This window comes from Chelmon rostratus, chromosome 2 (assembly GCF_017976325.1).
Source record: "Chelmon rostratus isolate fCheRos1 chromosome 2, fCheRos1.pri, whole genome shotgun sequence".
Lineage (NCBI taxonomy): Eukaryota > Metazoa > Chordata > Actinopteri > Chaetodontiformes > Chaetodontidae > Chelmon > Chelmon rostratus.
Window position 1 is genome coordinate 15,163,260 of NC_055659.1, and position 19,624 is coordinate 15,182,883.

General features: G+C 40.1%; 1 protein-coding gene across 1 annotated transcript; it reads left to right on the forward strand.

The window, feature by feature from the left end:
* The first annotated feature begins 4,635 nt into the window (after positions 1-4,635).
* On the forward strand, positions 4,636-19,575 carry LOC121625127 (sodium- and chloride-dependent GABA transporter 2-like). The gene is made up of 15 exons (XM_041963191.1): positions 4,636-4,822; positions 9,570-9,760; positions 10,483-10,617; positions 11,467-11,607; positions 12,942-13,029; positions 13,114-13,246; positions 13,755-13,889; positions 14,246-14,349; positions 14,674-14,798; positions 14,945-15,057; positions 15,657-15,794; positions 15,883-15,985; positions 16,071-16,171; positions 16,499-16,669; positions 16,762-19,575. Exons 2-15 carry the CDS (start codon positions 9,574-9,576, stop codon positions 16,873-16,875), a joined length of 1,788 nt encoding a protein of 595 aa, XP_041819125.1. The 5' UTR covers positions 4,636-4,822; positions 9,570-9,573; the 3' UTR covers positions 16,876-19,575.
* Positions 19,576-19,624: the final 49 nt, after the last annotated feature.

Here is a 19,624-nt window from a genome sequence, read left to right on the forward strand (position 1 = left end):
TAGGATTTGATTATTTTTTTTTTCAGAAAAGTTCATGAGTCACATAAGATTCACAGTGGTTGTGAAAAGTAATGCGGAAGCAGCAGAAGAATAGCCCTGATCCCCCATCCAACCCCCAATCAGAAGAACTACAAAAAAGACTGTTCCTGAAGGACTGCCATTATAAAAAGTGTTTTATTATGATTTTTTTTATTATGAAGGTTTGCAAGTTTTTCTCAAACCAAAAAAACTTCTTTGTCAATGCCCAAGCAGCCATCTCCACAAGTGCCAAAGACTGCAGTTCCTCGAATGGCCACTGGAGGCTGGTTCCAAAATACGATTTGATACTTTTTGCTGCTATGCAAGTATAGAGACGTTTGCATTATCTACTGCCTCCATGCACTCTTGACATGGCCCAAGGGAAATATTTGCCCCAACCTGTGACCTGTCTGCCTGCATGTCATGCCATCACATGCTGTGACACCAAAAATAGCATGTATAGGAAAGAGAATACTCCAGCTTTTATAATGGTCTTTTACAAAGACCCACCTCACTGATTCAATAGAAATATCAATCTTCAGATTATCTGACAGCTTGGAAGAAGCATTGCTTATGGCAACAAAATCGGCCTTCCATCAGTATGGACAAAAGAGAAAACAGAACAGAAGTCCTCGAACTAGCCCTGATGAGTTGAGTACATTTTGGCATCCACAAGCGATGCATCAGAGGCAGAACCCCCCCTGACTATAATTGCTTTCAAGCAACAGGTTTTGAGAGCAGTGTCAGTTAGCAGTGTGGCTTTATAGTGTTACGACTGCAGACTTGCCTTTTTTCATTTCATTTTGTTTGGGTTGGTGCGAAAGCCCTAATCAAACTCAGGTGTGCACCAAGTTTTCAAACCAGAGTCCGCTTGAAAGAGGAGGTCTGATCAGTTCCAGGTGAAGTCTGGAGCAGTGGCATAGGTAACTGCAATAATACTGTTAATACTGTGGGATGAGAAGGGGGTTTGTGACCTACTTTACTGTTTTATTTAAAGACAACAAATAGGCATTGTCCAATGCAGCAACACATTATAATATTTTACAGTTTTCTGTCCTGCCAACATCTAGAGGCTATGCAAAAGTGTCCCACTGAGGAGGAAAGGTTAAGGACATTTATCACCCAAAAAAGTATGTTGTCATTGCTTAGGATAATAATAATAATAATAATAATAATAATAATAATAATAATAATAATAATAATAATTGGGGGGGGGTTGTGACCTACTGTACTGTATCATTTAAAGACAACATATAGGCATTGTCCATATTATTATTATTATATATTATTATTATTATTATACATTTTATTTAATGGCACCTGAAGGTCAACTTACATCATAAAAGATCAGCAATAAAATCATACAATAAACAACAATGTACCAGAAATAAAACATCAGCACAGTTAGTAATAAAACATATCACAAACAACAAAACACCAGTAATGAAACATCAGTGCAGTTACCATTAAGACATGCAATAAACAAGGGAGTGAACAAATATTAGTTTTTGAGAGGGTAGATTAAGAGCCAATGAGGAGCAGCTCAGTTTTACTACTGTTTAATATTATCTAGTTGTTTGCTATATCTGAATATCATGGAGACAAGCAGGTACTGGAGGGGTGAGCAGGGAGTTTTCAGACCAGTGATTTTGTATTTATCCAAAATCTGGCCTGTCTGTGAGGTAGGACACAAACCACTGTTACACAGTGCCCCTCCTGCAATAGTGGCCAGACAATCCATAACAGACTGAGAGGATACAGTATCAAAGGCTGTGGTGGGGTCCAGCTGTGTGAGGAGAGAGAGTAGACCTGAATCCACTGCACGGAGGAGATCATTGGTGATAGTAACAAGGACTGTTTCTGTGCTGTGTTTAGAGTGTTGATCTGATTAAAGAAACTTTCAGTGAATGGGACACTGTACCGGTGGACAGAGAGGAGCTGATAATGGAGGTTATCAGGGAAATGATCAGCAAGCATGCTTTAACAAGGGCTGTGGGGATTAGATCCATGTAGAGGTGTTGGATTTAGTAATGAAGATTTTGTCAGTGTTGTCAAAATGCATAATTGCAGGGTGGTTAAAACTGATGAAAGTTTAGTCATGAAAATATTTGATGACTGGGGTAGTATGTACAGAACAGCAATAATGGTGGATGGAGGTTTACAGAGGTAGCAGTTCAAAGGCAGACTGATCAGGCAGAGAAAGTGGCGTTAAACACAGATTTGTGAAAGGCCACCTCTCCGGCCCAAAAGAGCAGGGTTTACGTTTGTAAACAAGTTCCAATGGAGCTAAATTTAGCTACAGACAGTCATTCTGTGGCTGCCAGGTTTCCTTTAGACATAAATAGTCCAGTTTATGATCTGAAGTCATTGACCAGAGGTCCTTTGTTGGCAATAGATCAGATGGCTCTCTGATAGATGTAGAGGGCAAACTTGTGACAAATCATGTGTGTATTTACAGCTGATTCAGCTAGCAGGGGTTAGTACTCTATGTGGACAGGAGGCCCTATACCTGATAATCGCCTGTATGGGGAAAATTAATAAAGTGGTTGGGGAGAAGAGGGAACGAAGAGTTGATGGTTGCATGTTCTCGGGGCAGGAGGGTGCACAGTCTGAGGATGGGGTGTCTCGCTGGACAAGTGTTGTCGGGCATAGCAGACAATGTGTCTTTTAGCTTAGCCACCAGGCTAAAAACAAGCCTAGCCAAGCAGTAGCTGGAACGTGAGGGGCAAACTGATAGGAAGGCACATAGGGAAGCCTTGTTAAACCAAAGGAGCAGTGACAAAACAAAAACTATTAAAAAACTAGTGAAACGGCTAAGATCAAGTCCGATGAATGAGTAAAATTGATAAAAAATATCGCTTAAAAGCATCTGACTGTGCTAAAAACAATGGCTGCCATCTTCGTATACAGCAGGGCTCACCAACACGGTGATCACAGTGATCACGGAACACGGTGCCCCTAAGGACCACATGGGTCGCCTGCCTGCCTGTTCTAAAAATTGCTTAAATAGCGCCACTTACCAGTTTTTTTTTTCAGTTGCTATTCTTGTTAAATCGGGCTTACATGTAAACTGGAAATGACAATATATAAAAAAAAATTTAAAAAATGTTTAATATAAATGAACTCTGACCTATAGTTCAAAGATCAGTATTGTGCGCATGAGCATACATGGTGGAAACAAGTTAGCGGGTGCAGCAAAAATTAGGAGATGACTGATCCCCAAAAAGATGGCAGAAAAAAGAAAGCAAACCTGTCATTTTCACAATGAAGAGGGCCTTTTCAGATGGGGAGGTTGTCAAAGAATTGCTAAAATTGTACTTTAAGACTAGAAATATGGAACCGATGTAATCGCCACTCTCTCCGATGTTCAACTTGGGGCAACTACAATGGTAAGTAGAGTGTCGGCGATGTCCGGGAACTTGGCCGACCAGCTGGTTTAGCATCCAGTGTGACGAGTCAGATTTATTTAAGAATTTGAAAGTTGATCTTTGTATTTTACATGATTTATTATTTGTACAAACATGGTGCAAAATAATTCATGATTGTTAGTGGCTAGTGAAAATGGGACATTGTGATTTCCTGGTAGAAGTGATCATTTGAAAAAGTTAAATTTGAAAAACACTTGCACTTGAAGAAAATACAGAAATAAAGTGTTGCATATTGCTATTTACCTGTTTCCTATCTTGTTAAATCATTGTTGATATTTATTGTGAGAAATCATCAACATGATCAGTGTCTTCACACAGATATATATCATTAATAGTTTATAATAACATAGCTAAAGGTAAATTGAGCAAATTGGTTTTTTTTCAGAAGTGTGTATCAAACTGTTAGCCCTTCACATTAATCAGTAGCCAGGAAGTAGCTCTCGGTTTCAAAAAAGGTTGGTGACCCCTGGTATACAGTATGAACCATTGCTACTATTCCATTGCATCACCAGTGTGAAAATGCGAGCCATTGACTCAAGTGTATATATCTGATGATCCCTGTCTCGTTTGTGTCCTTGTTTACGTATGTTACAGGGACCATTCTCACTATCCATGCTAATATCAATGCTATAGCTATCCATGCTAATGATGTTGAGCTTGACACGTACACTATAACAGGTATCAGTTTGGCATGTGGATTAAGTCCAACGAAACAAAAAAAAAGTAATAAGCAAAGGAATACTTGCTGGAGAGTTATCTGTGCTAGTTTTTCCTAACACCTTCAGTGTTTATGCTAAGATAAGCCAAACTCTGTATTATGACCTGATGATTGCGCTTGATGAAAAGCTCACTAAACTTATTAGGATTCACTCTCTAGATATCATGGATATCCATTCAATTTATTCAAGTCGAAAGTGTGTTTTCGTCCTCTGTAGATCATGTTAGTTTATAGCTGATTCTTATGTCTGGAGCCAAAGTGGCGGACATGCTGCCGACCTACATTGCCACCCGCAGAGCCATACTGCTGCCGTTGCTACTGTGCAAATCCCCTCCTCTTCACCGTGAGTCCATGTGGCCGCGGCGAACAGTCTCCGCCTTAAGTTGCTCATTCAGAAACACATGTCACCCCCGCCCCTGCTCTCTCACTCTGTCCCTCCTGCTCTTTCTCACTCCCTCATTGTCACACAGACTGAGCTCTCTCAAAGCTCCCCTCATGGGCACACTCATGGTCAGAGCTGAGAAGAACACTTGTCCTCGGGAGACTGGGGGATCTATACTTTTATTTTCCCCCAGAGGCACCCGATGAATCCCACCAAGGGCTAAATGGAAGCATAACACAGAACCACAGACTACTGACGTGAAGCGAGATCTCTCAGGTACTCTTTACCAATCCCTTTCTCTTGGGGTCACATGCAGGGGTTTTTCTCTGTCTTCATGTTTGTCCTTCGTACAGATTTTAAGTGTACACTACTGTGGGTTGATTTCTTGAACAGGAAATAAACGGTATCTTTGCAGAAGAGTGACAGCTGGGCTTTTGTGGTTGCTGTGCTTTGTGCTTGCGGCTTGTAGCTCTATTATCTAGGCCAAAGGTGACTGGCTGCGCTGCAGTGAGAGCAGCTATTTCCCTTGTTTAGTGTAGTACCTCTGGCTGCTCTGTGATCATTGCTGCTAAAAGCTCACATTGTGTAAAAGAAATACGTTTCTTTGGTGCACAAATCTGAATAGATTGCATAATAGCAAACTCTATAAAACACCATACTAAATGACTCAATTTTGTGCTTTGATTGTGTTCAGAAAGTACAAGCGGCATGAATAAACTCTGTTATAAGTGTTTATAACTGCATTTTCAGCATCTTAAATCCTAAACAGTTATTGACTTTAATAAACAGCAGAACCACAAAATTGTGTTTATGGTCTGAGACCACCGGATAATCAAAACAGAGAGGGAAAACTATTTACCGCTGAGCCCATGCTTGGTGGACTAGGACAAATACAAAAAAGCAGAAGTGACCAACTGCTATTTTTAACTAGACCAAGTTTCTCAATGTTTGGTCACATGTAGAGCAAAAATATGATCTGAGATATTTTTGGAGAAAAAAGACCATGAATTGTTGAGAGCAGTTGTTCTTAGCATGCGGGCTTGTGAAGTCTTAACTGTCCCTGTTTGCTTCATGCAGGTTCAACATATAACTTTCTGCGAGGCTCCTCAATGTTTCATGACGGTCAGGTCAATTTTATTAATAGAGCCCAATATCATAAATCACAAATGGGCCTCAAGGGGCTTTAATGATCAGCTCAGATGGAAATTATCTGATAGGAACAGTAAGTCTGGTGCAAAGAGCCTTCTCCTACCGTCACCTTGTCTCCCAGGAACTGCAATGCACATTCCTGTGCAACTGAAGCGATATCATATCTGTTCCATTAGCCTCAGCCAGACAAAATATTTTCCCTTGTTTTTTTTGTTTTTTGTTTGTTTAAAAAAAAAAAGCTGAATCGTGGTAGTCAGTGGCACTTCTAACCTCATCTGGGGCAATGTGGTGAACATGGCAAACATACCTGCTTAACATCAGCAGCATGTTGGTATTGTCATTTTGAGCATGCTGATATGAGCATTAAGCTCAAAGCCCAGCTTTGTCAAAGCACTGGTTCACAGAACTGTTAGCATGGCTTTCGACTCTTGCTGCGTATCACAAATCCACACCACAATTGACATTTCTCTTTATTTAGGATCAGCCCAAAGCTCTCCAGTCTCTTCAGAACTGTGTGGACTTGTTGATCGTGGGTCTCCTGGTCTGGAGCATGAACGACTATGTTGTTGGAAATATTCCCTACCCCTTCAATGCAGGCCAGTGGTCACAGTTTCATGCTTATATTGTTCACCAGGCAGTGAAACACCAAATAGAGTCTGTAGTACTTGAAGGTACAATTACTGTGACCTTGTGATTTGCACATCTTAGCAAAGTGGTCTTTTTGCAGCTTTTTCTAGATACTCGTCCTCTTGCTGGGCAGGCTGGGTTTGCCTCATCCCTTTAAACGTGGCTTTGACTCGTTGAGCATCGCTCACCTTCATTCGTAATGTTTCATTCATCGTGTTTTTTTTTCTTGTGTGTCTCACTTTAAGCAGTAGACAATCTCAGTATGACAGACAAGTGAAAACAATTTTTTTGGCGACAGATGGTCTTGTGGTTAAAGTCATGTCTTCGTCTGAAGGAAGGTCCTTGAGATACCGAATCCCTGCCAGGTTTGAGTTGCTGCTGTGTGTTCCTTTCTGTAATTTGTTCTCTCTTCACCTTTAAAGATGCTCACAGGAATTTCAAGCATTCATCATTTTGTGGCTATTGTTCTGTTCATATTTGGGTTAAGGATCAGATGGAACTGTTACTCCTGATGAAGTTGATAGTGAGATTTAGACTGACATTTGCCTGTGCCCATTAAAACACAAACCTGTTCTACAACTACAACAACAAGTCTTGACAATAATTCCAATGGAATCTGGGTTAATGAGGACTGAGGGATTAATAGTGATTAGAATCGAAAAAGCAAATTAAATCCAGTTTGAAAGTTGTTTATTTTTTTATTTGTAACCTTGTGTACAATTGGCTGTGCACAAAATAAAAATACTTTCTATATGAATGTTAATGAATGAGATCCATTGTGAGTGAGCATACTCTTCCTATGTTGAGCAGTTCATTCCCAACACAGTGGTGTCTTTCAGCACAACAATTACACCATTTACAGGGCTCAGTGGATGATAAACATGACATATTTGCTATAAGCTGCGGCTCAGTTGATTTTTAGCATTTTCTCTGGTTTGAACCTTACACCAAGGGGAGGAATTTCTCTAGTGCATGGGAGGAGGGACCCCTGATAGGAGTAGTCATGTTGAAATCCCACTGAAAAAGCTTTGAGAAAATCAACCTCTGCTGATGCTGGTCTCAGGTCTCACCTTTCTATGACAGTAGACTGTAAGAATGATCACTTCCAGAGCAACGCAGAAACACTACACAATCAAGGTCAGGATATGATTGAAACTAAGATACTTTCAAAGGGGTAAAGACAAAAAAATGTTTTCTCACTTTCTCTTTCTGTCTTGCTGCGACGATCACCGGTGATATGCCGCCACAAACAGCAGCATGGGTAACCATGCAACTGGGCAACAGGTGGACAGTGTTTTTTGTTCACCCATTTATTTCTGAGTAAGGAATCCAGGTAGGACAACAAAGTATAACTGCTTCAATGCTTTCTTTTGCTGTTCTTAGAAAATTTGGCCTTGGTGATAATTTCATAGCTTGGGTCAAGCTGCTGTATCGATCCCTGCATATTCCGGGCTCAACAACTCCTTTAGATCTCACTACTTTCCCCTGAAATGGGGGCAAGGCACGGCTGTCCCCTTTACCCTTTGTTCTTGCTTTTATATGTAACAAATCCAGATTAATCTATCCCCAACATACTCTCAATTTTGACTGAATATGAGTTTAATTTCAACAACAAAATAAATTACATTTACCACAATCACACTTTTTTCACATTTGTCCAGTTTTGCAGTTATATTAAACCTCGATAAAATACCCCTTCCTTTATCAGGTTGCCTGATGTGTCTCACACAAATCTCTGTTTTCCTTTGAGCCTTCAGTCAGGGTAGCAGTATCTTTTATATATAACGTCTAAATTATAAAACCCATCAGTGGAAATTCTAAGGTCTGCATGGGAGGGAGATTTGGGGGTTGCGTTGATGATGAAACAATGGAGCCCTGGAAGGGGTACATATGGCCTCATCTGTGCTTGGCATGGCCTCATTTAATTCAAGGTGCCTCTCTAAAATGTTCCCAGATGTAGATTGTACCCGCAACGGATGCACTCTTACCTTCCTAGCACACTCACCATGGCAATTACCTAATCTGTCCCCCTAGTGGAGTTCAATCCTCAAAACACTGTCAGATATTTCCAAAATGATAATTCAGCCAGATGATAGCTATTTTTGGCATCATATGGGAGAACAATAATAATCTTTCTGGAACCAAAGTCAAAATGACAAAATCTCTTCTTTTGTTTGCATGGAGAGTGATCTTTCTCCTCTGGAAGAATCCTCAGCCTCCCAATGGCCGAGGAAGGTGGGAACTGAGGTTCAATATGTGACTCGTCTGACAACTTTGAAGCGTACCGAAGCTTTAAACCCCCACCTCTCTGAATGTAACTCCTAATGGAACCAATCAGATTTATTTGTTATCTTGTGTCAATCTTTGTCTTTGCAGCCCATCACAATGATGAGCATTTGGCGATAACCTCATGCAACTGCCTGTTCATATGTTTGCATTTTTTCCCTTCATAGTTATGCTTTTATATTGTTGTATGGCTGCTTTCTATGATCCAAAAAGCCGATAATGCATCATCAGTCAAGCTTCCTGTTCACAAGCTTAGAAGACTATGTACTTCTCTTCTAGTAATTGTTGTTCTAGTTCTTCTGGTTCTCGAATTCCACACACCCAATTATCACATAACCACAGACCTCTGGTGTTGATAACTCACACCCTCTGCTGCTTTTCATTAAACCTCTTCCCACAGCTCCCAGTGATCCCAGTGTATCCACTAAACGATCACTGAAGCACTTGGAAAGTTGTTTTGAGCATCTCAGGATTTCAGATGAGCTTTTTAACAGTAACGTAGTAGCACACATATTTTCCAGTCTGCTTCACTCCCACATCAAATCCAAGGGAGCAGCACAAAAGAAACATTGATGGAAGACTTATCCTCATGCCAACCAGCACTGACCCGCTGTTGACCTAATACGGCGAGACTGCTGGCATTGTGCAGATTAATATACAGCAATTAAATCATGTCAATATTCCTGCTGTGGTTAGTGATTATGTTGTTATGTTATTTACTTGGTAGCGCAAAGCAAATATTGAGAATGTGTTCATTAGTCACTATTTGCTACAGTAAAATAAGATATACAAGCAACATTAATAATTATAATTAATACACAAAAATGTTAGCCCTGTTGTGAACATTGTAATTCTGACACTGAACACCACTGAAGTTATTTGTTTTTAGACACATGGGACTGCAGTATCCACCTCTGAAAGAATCTACACTCACCAGAAATCAACCCTTCTGTCATTACAGTGTGATGGATACGCCTTATGGTCCAGAAGTCAAGTTCAGGCTGGACATAGGCAAAGCCCATCCTGCTCCCGGCACCCTGACCAGAGGACAGTGGTCTAGCAAAATTGAGTTCCTATTGGCTGTCGCAGGACAAATCGTAGGCCTAGGAAATGTGTGGAGGTTCCCTTACCTGTGCTACAAAAATGGAGGAGGTGAGTTTCATTATATTCAAAGAAATTTGGAACAACACTGGAAAAAGCAGCTACTGTCTTCAAAAGTACACATGCAGAATGTATAAAACAGCTCAAAGTGTGATAGTGCTTGATGGCAACAATTGTTCATTGTAAGCTTTAGGGCGAACGATTGAATGCCCTAAAGCACCTTCCAGGTATTTTTTTAGAGGGTGCCTGCCCTTTAGCCTTTAACAGTTTTCGTGGACGACTTTCAGGTGATCCTGTGTAACAAACCATCAGGCTCGTCTGGTTATAACTCAGAACTGCTATATAAATATTACCACCAACTGCGAGGCTGTTGTAGAGTAGCCAAGAGAGCTAAGTGCACTGCAACTTAAGAAACCACAAGCAAAAAGACAAAAGGAAATGAAGAAAACACCTACACATATGTTGCATGTAGAAAAAAGTACAGAAGTTAATGACAAATTAAGAAACATAACAATTTGAAAACACATTGTTATGAAGAACCACACTGGGAATACAGAAAACACATCTGACGAACATGCCCAGACTGCTGGACTGATGATGGAAAATCAGCTAACAATGTTTATTTAAATTTTTAGCATTCTGAGTGCATGAGTGCCATATTATTGGAGATCAGAACTACAGTTGGGTTACCGTCTCAATGTGATTGTATGGATCACTAAAAAGGTTGAACCTACAAGCAATTTTCTGTGGTTTACCTTTTCCTTTTTCCCAAGGTGTGTTCTTCATCCCATATGTGGTCTTCCTCTTTGCCTGTGGCATCCCCCTGTTTTTCATGGAGACGGCTCTCGGCCAGTACACCAAACAGGGAAGCATAACCTGCTGGAGGAAAATCTGTCCCCTTTTTCAAGGTAAAGATCGAGCATGTGAAATCAAGGAAATATGTTTAAATGTAAAAGATGCTATTTCTTCAAGTTAAACGCGTGACATTAAATTGTTAAAGGGACAATCTGTGATCTAACAATTAACCAAACTGTAACCCTGACCCAAAATTCACAGGATTGCAACATAATATTTGAGTTACAAATATTCGCTGACGTTATGGAGGTTTTGTTGGTGTGTATCAGTAGTGTTTAAAGACATCAATAAAACACACCTCAGTGGCATACAGCAGGCGTGTATGTGTTTCAAAAAATGACTGGATGAGCCTTTAAGTCATAAAGAAAACTCTACATAAGAGGTGCAGACTTGTTAGAATATGTTTTGTTTCTTCGAACCAGCCAAATCTAAACATTCACCCCTAGAAACGCACAATGCACAAAACATGCATCCACGCACACCAAGAAATGTGACATTCCAGACAAAATTTGTATGTGTGCACATCTGCACTTGAGTTCTGTATTTTGTCTTTCACAGGGCTCCCATTGGTTAAATATTGCCTCCTGTGAGGTATCACATGTGTCCGAATGATTTACAAAAACTGTTCTCTCATGTTCAAATGCAGTTAAGCACACATTTCTTTAGTAAATCAACAACAGCAGAAAAAGGATCCTTTTTTTTTTTTTTTGCTCCAAACCTTTATAGTATTAGTATTACTTCACTATGTTTTTTTAATCTTTTTTTATTATTTCATCCATTCAAATGTAAATAATTTAATCACCTTATAATTAGCAGTTTTATGTATAATTAATCAAACTGTTGCTTCTTTCCAAGTGTTGCCCTTGTGATTTAAAGACTTTTTATGTGTTTGTTTGTTTCAGGCATTGGTTATGGCAGTCAGGTGGTGGTTTTATACTCCAGTATCTATTACATCATCATATTGGCCTGGGCTTTCCTGTATCTCTTCTTCTCTTTCAAATCTGAGCTTCCCTGGGCGAGTTGCAGAAACAGCTGGAACACAGGTAGGTCCCTGCATGTGATCTGACTGGAAAATCACACCTGGAAACAAACAAGCGTTATCAATCTTTAGCACAATAATGGCACACTGCATTTGCACAAAGTGAGGAGAAATCATAATGTCTCTGGCTGATCATTTCTCTTGTTGTGTTTGGTGTCATATTGCTGGGTGCTTCTGAGATTAATCAAATTTTGGGATTCTGGTTTTGGATCTGCGGGCAAAGTCCAGCTGCTGGAGCTCAGGCTCCAGGTTTACTCTGCCGGGCTCAGCGTTCACTTCACGTTACGTAACATGCTTAAAATCCCCTCCAGATACGTCACAAAATCTGAGCAATAACTAGTGTCTGATATGGGTTTTCCCAATAAAACATCCATCAAAATCCAGCACCAGCATATTTGCACGAATATGCAAATATTGTTAATATCAAAAGTTTAACTGGTAGACACAAGATGTCTCCTAATTCACCAAAAATCTACTCTCAGTCTATGTGTATTGTAGGTTTTGAGTTTCCAGATCATACTTGTGCAAATTGCATATAGGACCACAATTCGCTTCCAAGACATACACATCTTAAACTGAGATTTTAGGTGAACACAGAGAAGCTTTCCTCCTTCAGATACCACAAGTCACTAGTGTCATTAATAAACTAGGCTACATGGAAATTTCCCCATTTCATTCTCAGCTGCGACCTACAAATCTAAAGTTTGCTCTGCCGGTTGGTCCACAAAAAATGTCCCCACCCTTTTGCAGCCGCAGCTTTCGCCCTAAGAGAGTGAAATTTTGTCAACTGTGTATGCGTGTGTGTGTGTGTGCGTGTGTGTGTGTGTGTGTGTGAGTGTGTGTGTGGACACAAAATTTCGTGGATAAGTTGGTCATGAGCCAAATGACAGCTGATCAACTGTGCCAATTTATGAAAGAGGGGTGTGGCAAAGGGAGTGGCCTAAAAAACCTAAACTTTGTAAAAAGACACTTACATACACACACACACACACACACAGGCAGACAGACAGACAGACACATACACACACCATTTTGTTTGTTTAAATTGTGTGCGTGTGAATGCATGAACGCATGGATGCACGCATGCACATTGTTGCAGCCAGTGCGATTTTTTTTGCTTCTTGTAAGTAAAAATAAATACAAAAAATAACATACTAGCACAGTTTACATGCAGGACTAAAGAGAAGGAGGGATACAGAAGGAGTGCAGTAGGTGTTCCATGTCATTCAATGTGACTATGTTGTTGAAATGTTGAAGGCTTTTTACAAAGGAATTTGGTCATGTGTGTATACGTCGTCCAGTGCTGTGCTTAAAACATCCTGTGTTCCTGTGCAACAGAGACGTGTGTTGAGTTTGATCAAAGGGGCGATTATTTGAACTGGACTGCACCTGAAAATGCAACATCACCTGTTAGAGAGTTTTGGGAGTGAGTATGGATGAAAAATTAAAACGTGACAATCAGCTCTGTAATCGAAATCCGTGAGTTATCGACTGAAAATGTGATTCGCAGGTTGAGAATTTTGAACGTCACAGGGAGCCCCTATGAGCTGGGCGGCATGCGATGGGAGTTGGCTTTGTGTCTCCTGCTGTCCTGGATCATCTGCTACTTCTGTGTCTGGAAAGGAGTGAAGTCCACCGGGAAGGTAGGACAAGGACGTTTTAATGCTGCATGCAAACTATCAAGCAACTCTCAAACACTTCACAATCACTCCTGCTCTTCAAAAGCCGTGTAATATATCACTTAACAGGATAGAGAGCGTATGTCATTGCAGATTCAGAACATGTGCTCACACGAAGTTCATGGTTCATGTTTTTTTTTTTTTAAATGCTGACTGAAAAAACACTGTTAGAGCGAGGAGAGAATGAGTTACACTACCACACATTATGTGATGTCAGGTCTCACTAGCATGAGGTTCACATTTCTGCCTTGAGTTAAATATCTGAACTATTGGATGGATTACTCAGAATTCTGGTGCACAAATTTTTATTTTTGCAAAACTTCTGATGTTTCCGTCTGCCTCAGCTATGCTTTGTATTTTGTGCTCAATAGCCAATCTTAGTATGCTAACGCACTAAGCTAAGTAGGTGAAAATTGTAGCTTCATCCATTCTGTAACCGCAGCTGCTGATGTCCACTGTGGCTCTCCCATAGGTCGTTTACTTTACTGCCACATTTCCATATCTGATGCTGGTGGTGCTGCTTGTTCGTGGAGTCACGTTGCCTGGGGCCTTAGATGGGATCAAGTTTTACCTCTCTCCAGATCCATCCCGCCTCACTGACCCACAGGTTTGAGCAGATTTCACTGCTGTCTGTCTTAATACGTGGCGCTACTGAATCTCCTCAGGCCTGATGTACCCATGTGTGGTATATCTGACATACTGTTAATACACAGCTACTTTTGTAGAAAGTTAAGGGGAAATCAGAGTTCAGGAGATTGATATAATCAGTCACTTATACATAGATTTAAAGGGTGTCACTGTAACTGAATTTGCTGCAGATTGCTTTGTTAATGTCACTGAAGTCAACGGCGGTGTAAAACATTAGCAAATGTTCACGGAGGTGGTTCTGAAGAGTTGCATCACAAAAAGCCTTTCAAATGTCATTTAGTTCAAATGAAAGCATGTCCTTTATTTGTCTTGCAGGTGTGGATGGATGCTGGCACGCAAATATTTTATTCCTATGCTATTTGCATTGGGTGTCTGACTGCACTTGGCAGTTACAATAAGTACAACAATAACTGTTACAAGTAAGTTTGATATAGTATCTGTTATGTATTTTTCAGATACTGTAGATACACACATGAAGAAAGAACATTTTCCAACAGAGTTGTCCACTCAGCTTCACCTCTGAAGACACGAAAGTCCTTTTGAGAAGTTTGCCAGAACATCTCAGCTTCTTTAATGCCCATTTTAGGCAAAATATTTTAAAGTAGTTGTGCCAAAAATATAACTAGCCTCGTCAGGCCAGTTTAGGATGTGAGTCTGAACGACAGGCAGAAAAATGTGAACATTTTGCAGATTTAATCCAAACTAAGGACAAATAAAATGTGTTTCCGTCTCGCTCGTTTTAGGGACTGTGTGTACCTGTGCCTTCTGAACAGTGGGACCAGTTTTGTCGCTGGCTTCGCCATCTTCTCTGCGCTGGGGTTCATGGCATATGAGCAGAACACAGACATATCAAAAGTGGCAGAGTCAGGTGAGAGCATGGGCAATGTTATGAATGAGAGAACGACTCATGGAATTAATTAACCAGTTACTGAGCTTTGTAGTTTTGAAATATTTTGACTCAACAGCAGAAAAATAACGTTGTTATTTCGTCTGACTGCCTCCTTCTCTCGGCAGGTCCTGGCTTGGCGTTCATTGCCTACCCTCGAGCAGTTGCCATGATGCCTTTTCCTCAGATCTGGGCAATATTCTTTTTCATTATGATCATCCTACTGGGACTAGACAGCGAGGTTAGCTGACTCTTCTTTCGAACTGAGAGAATGAGCATAAACAAACACATGAAATGCTAATTCTTTTGGTCCGGATGACCTCGACAAAAGATACAGTGATAATAATAAGCTGCCGTTTCTTCCACGTTTGATGCATACATTGCAGAATAGTGTTTGTGAACTTGTCGGACGTTCGCCTTTTGATTTCTGGCTCTGGGTTTGAGGTCACAGTGAAAAAGGGATCATTTTATTTACCTCCATCAAGAAGGTTGTGTATGTCTGTGTGTAAGTTACCAGAATACCTCAAAAACTAGCTGACATTTCATCACTATCATGAATGACTGCAAAAATCTGGCTCATGTATCCCATGATTTTTTGTCACTTGGTGTATTTGATGCAGATCCGGATCCGGATGCAGATTAAAAATTTCCAATCTTTATCATTACGAAAAAATAGTTAGATTAGAGGATTGTGCAGCCTTCGCAGAGGTATGCACTCTCTTGAGTACTTCCTAAATTATCGTGAAACTAAAAGTGCAAAGTTTCTGTGTGTGTTTGTGTGTGTGTGTGTGTGTGCAGCATGTCAAGCGTTGTTGTGTAACCGGGAAGTCTGTGTTTCAGTTTGTAGGACTGGAAGCTCTCGCAACAGCAATTTCTGACATGAATCCTTCCTTCTTCCACGTTGGCCATCGTCGTGAACTTCTCCTGCTCGCCATCAGTGTTGGTAGTTTCTTCATCGGCCTTGTTATGGTTACAGAAGTAAGATAGGATTCAAATGTCGCGCCATTTATTTCAAAATAACCGTTATTTTACACAACATCTAACCGGGGTCCCATCTCACACACAGGGTGGACTGTACATCTTCCAGCTGTTTGACTACTATGCCTGCAGTGGGATGACTCTGCTGCTCTTTGCCACACTACAGTCATTGTGTATTGGATGGGTTTATGGTGAGTTAATAAACAAGAGGATTTTTCATGGTTTACCGTGACGTTGAATAACTAACCTAACCACAGTGTTTCCATCCACTTGCAGGTGCAGACCGGTTTTATGAAAATGTAGAGGACATGATTGGATACAAGCCTTTTCCTCTGATTAAGTATTGTTTGAAATATATCACTCCAGTAATATGCATGGTAAGTTGCAGTCACATTTTATATGCCAATTGACCATTAGCTAAGCTCTTAGTTAATGTTGCGAGGCTTGTCAAGCTTGCACAGCCCATGTTGTACAATAATAACAGTGACAGATTTACCACCTGAAATTGTCAAATAAAGATTAAAAGATTAAAGAGAGAGCTCCATGAGTGAATTTAAGATGCCGTCTCCTGCGGACTTTTTAAAGTTTCCGTCGGCTCGGGTTGGAGGAGCGTAAACTTTGGGGTTGTCTGATTTGTGGTACATTTATTACATATATATACAACTTCCCAAGACTTTAACTGCTTTCTTCATGATTACTTTCAGGGGACATTTCTTTTTTCCCTGCTCAAATACACTCCTCTGAAGTTCAACAACACGACTGAGTATCCCTGGTGGGGTTATGCTCTTGGGTGGTTTTTCACACTCTCCTCTACGCTCATGATTCCTCTCTGGATGGTGTACAATGTGAGCGTTACTCCCGGTACTCTGCGGCAGGTAAGCTGCTTATAGAAATGGATGTTGTCTCCAGAAAGCTATGCGTTTTTATTCATGTATGTTTTATTTAAACCTATATTCTTCTTTGTTAGAGGCTCTCCATCCTGTGTACTCCATCTGAAGACCTGTCTTTGAACAAATCGGAGAAGAAAACTCTTGAACTGTTGGACTTGACGTCATCTCCTGACAGCATGGTGTCCTACTGAGAGACAAACTGGAGCAGCTTCAGATATATTAAACAGCGTGAGGCAAAAGGAAGAGCTTGCCCTCAATACAATCGTCCTACTCCAAGCTCCTTTTAATGCAGTTCTTCCCAATCTTTTTGGTGTTTGGCCTCTTTAATCAAAGCAATGTTTTGGCCATCTTCACTGTTTGCATATGTGAAGGGGTTGCAGTTAGATGCAACCAGTTCAACCCAGTGTTTTGGCTTTGAAATTCAAAAGGAAACTAAGACTAGAGGAAAGCAAAAAGCAGAAAGCGGAAAGTGCATTTTCTGCTTTCTTTTCCTCTTACTAAGAATCATCAGATTTAGTTTGTCGCCCCCTTGTGGGCATCCTCGCCTCCCGGTCGGGAATCACTACACGAGAGGATCATCAAGCACTGCAAAGTTTGATTGCTGACTCACGACACGGTGAAGAGTATGTAAGCTCAAAGATCCTCATACTGGACAGGGGAACATTTGTTTTTCCGTTGGTTTCTGAGCTTTCAGCCACACGTCATCACGTGAGCTCCCATCACCGACAGCACTGACGGTTAGTGTGTAGGGCTGCACCTCGTGATTATTTTCAGTATCAACTGGTCTGTTTTTTATGATTATGTTTAGTGTTTAAATGTTTGAGAATAGTGAAAAATGTGCATCACAATTCCCCAGAGCCTGAGGTGACATCTTCAGGTGTCTTTACAAGTCAGTAACAAAGCCAGCAACTTCTTTCCTGTGAGAGTCTGAGATGACAGTCTTTGCTTGTTAATGACCAAAAGCAGTTGATCAATTGCAGATTAGTATTCTGTCAATCATATAATTGCTTAATTTCATGGTTGTTTTTGCTCAACTAGCAAGTGGACATTGAAACTTTTATCTTCATACGCCAAATGTCATGAATGACCATCCATGCTCAAGCTCAAACTGATATTTGATATTTTAGATTGTTACTTCTCTAAAAAAGAAGTGATGAGAATGAATGTTGTTATTTTTCATGTTTTATTTTTTTAATTAGGTTGTTAACTACTTGGAGAACAGTAACACTAATGAACTGATAAATAAGCCATAGAGACTGAACACTTGAATCACTTTTAGGTCACTGTGAATTACATAAATTCAATTTGTCAAATGCAAATTCAAATAAAGCAGTGAGATGAAAGAAGAATCCAGCACTCAGCATTAAGAGCGTGATCCAAACCTCAGACACTGCTTGCACCTTAGCCTGAGCCACCATGCTGTCCCAACACTACAGTCTTTCTGACCTGTGCAGAGCTCTGTTTGGTGTTGGATACCATGAAACGGTAATGCCAGTGAGTTGATAAGAGCACCGAATGTAAAAGAGAAACAAACGTGTTGGCTGTAACAGTCAGAACCGGAAAAAAGATATTTTGAACACATACAGTAGATTATATTTTGACTGTAGTTTCAAATTTGAGCTCGTGTAATTAAAGTTTTTATACAGAATGCTCATTCATCAAGTTTGCCGGTTAATGTTTATAGAATTTTGTATAATTTTTATATCATATATCATTGAACTATGTGGCAGTAGTTCCTTTTCTAATACAAAAATGCTGTAATATGACATATTCACATTTAAAGTTTGTTTTTTTAAAAGAAAATATCTGTTATCTGTGGCAGAAGTTGTGTGAATTCATGTTTAAAATGGCTGTGTCTCATTTTCTATTGCCCATTTTTAATACATCATGAGCAGCCAGTATGCTACGTTTGTCAGATTGAATGATTCATAGGATTTGTATATAAAAAGTAAATTTCATGATTTATATGTAATTAAGCATGTACCTTTGAATTATCTATGAATGAGGCAATCAGGTATTCATGTGAATCAGTATTATTGGGCACCATTTTCCTTGTTTTAATCTTATAACCAGACTCAACATGAATTCTGAGGAAGAGTTAATTAGATCAATATGGCTAGAACATGGATCAGACTAAATAAGGTTATAGTTACTCAAGTAAACTATTAATCATGTGCAAACCTTCAGTAATGTTCTGTTACCAGTTTGTTGTTGATGTCCTGATCACTTTTTACCTTTGTTTAGACTATGAACATTTCTAAACCAAAATTGTTAGAAAATGTTAGCAGTAATTTGGCAGTAATTCAAAAATGATTAGTTTTGTGGACGCTACAGCCCATTAAAGTAATCAAAATGAGTTAACTGTTGTGTCCTTGAATGCACCAACACATGGGAGTTCTCAAACAATTTCAGAGAAAGTGCAACAACACACATCAGTAACTTGGTTTAGAAAATCTGTTCAGTATTTCTGTGGCATGTGATCAGATCGCATGATGTTCCTGCACAGATGGAGTTTGTCCAGTGGTCACAGAATTGTAGATTTTCATGTTCCCTGTTTTGTTTTGTTTTGTTTTGTTTTTTTCTTGGCCTTGGAAACAGCAGCTCAGAAAACTCCCCCGGTTTTCATAGACAGTTGTTTTCAGTGAAGACGCTCTAAAAGGCCACTGTTCACTACCTGCTCAGCACCAACCAGCAGACAGACACTGTTAGAGACCAACTGTTGAGCAAAGTGGAGCTAAAGTAGTCGCTAAAGAGCCATATATTTCTCCCAGGAGTCGGTAGAGACCAAAAACAGAGCTGAGACGGAGACGACGACTTGTAAAAAAAACAGCGCTAAATAACAAATTCAGTTATTGGAGGATTAAATAATCTGGCAAATGTAGTGTATAGCTGCCATGATCTTAGATCTGCTCATGGCAGCTATACACTACATTTGATCTA

Coding starts and splice junctions, on each gene's coding strand:
- LOC121625127 (XM_041963191.1), top strand. CDS start 9,574: ATGGATACGCCTTATGGTCCAGAAGTCAAGTTCAGGCTGGACATAGGC. Junction 13,030..13,113: donor CCTGTTAGAGAGTTTTGGGA/GTGAGTATGGAT, acceptor TGTGATTCGCAG/GTTGAGAATTTTGAACGTCA. Junction 14,799..14,944: donor ATCAAAAGTGGCAGAGTCAG/GTGAGAGCATGG, acceptor TTCTCTCGGCAG/GTCCTGGCTTGGCGTTCATT.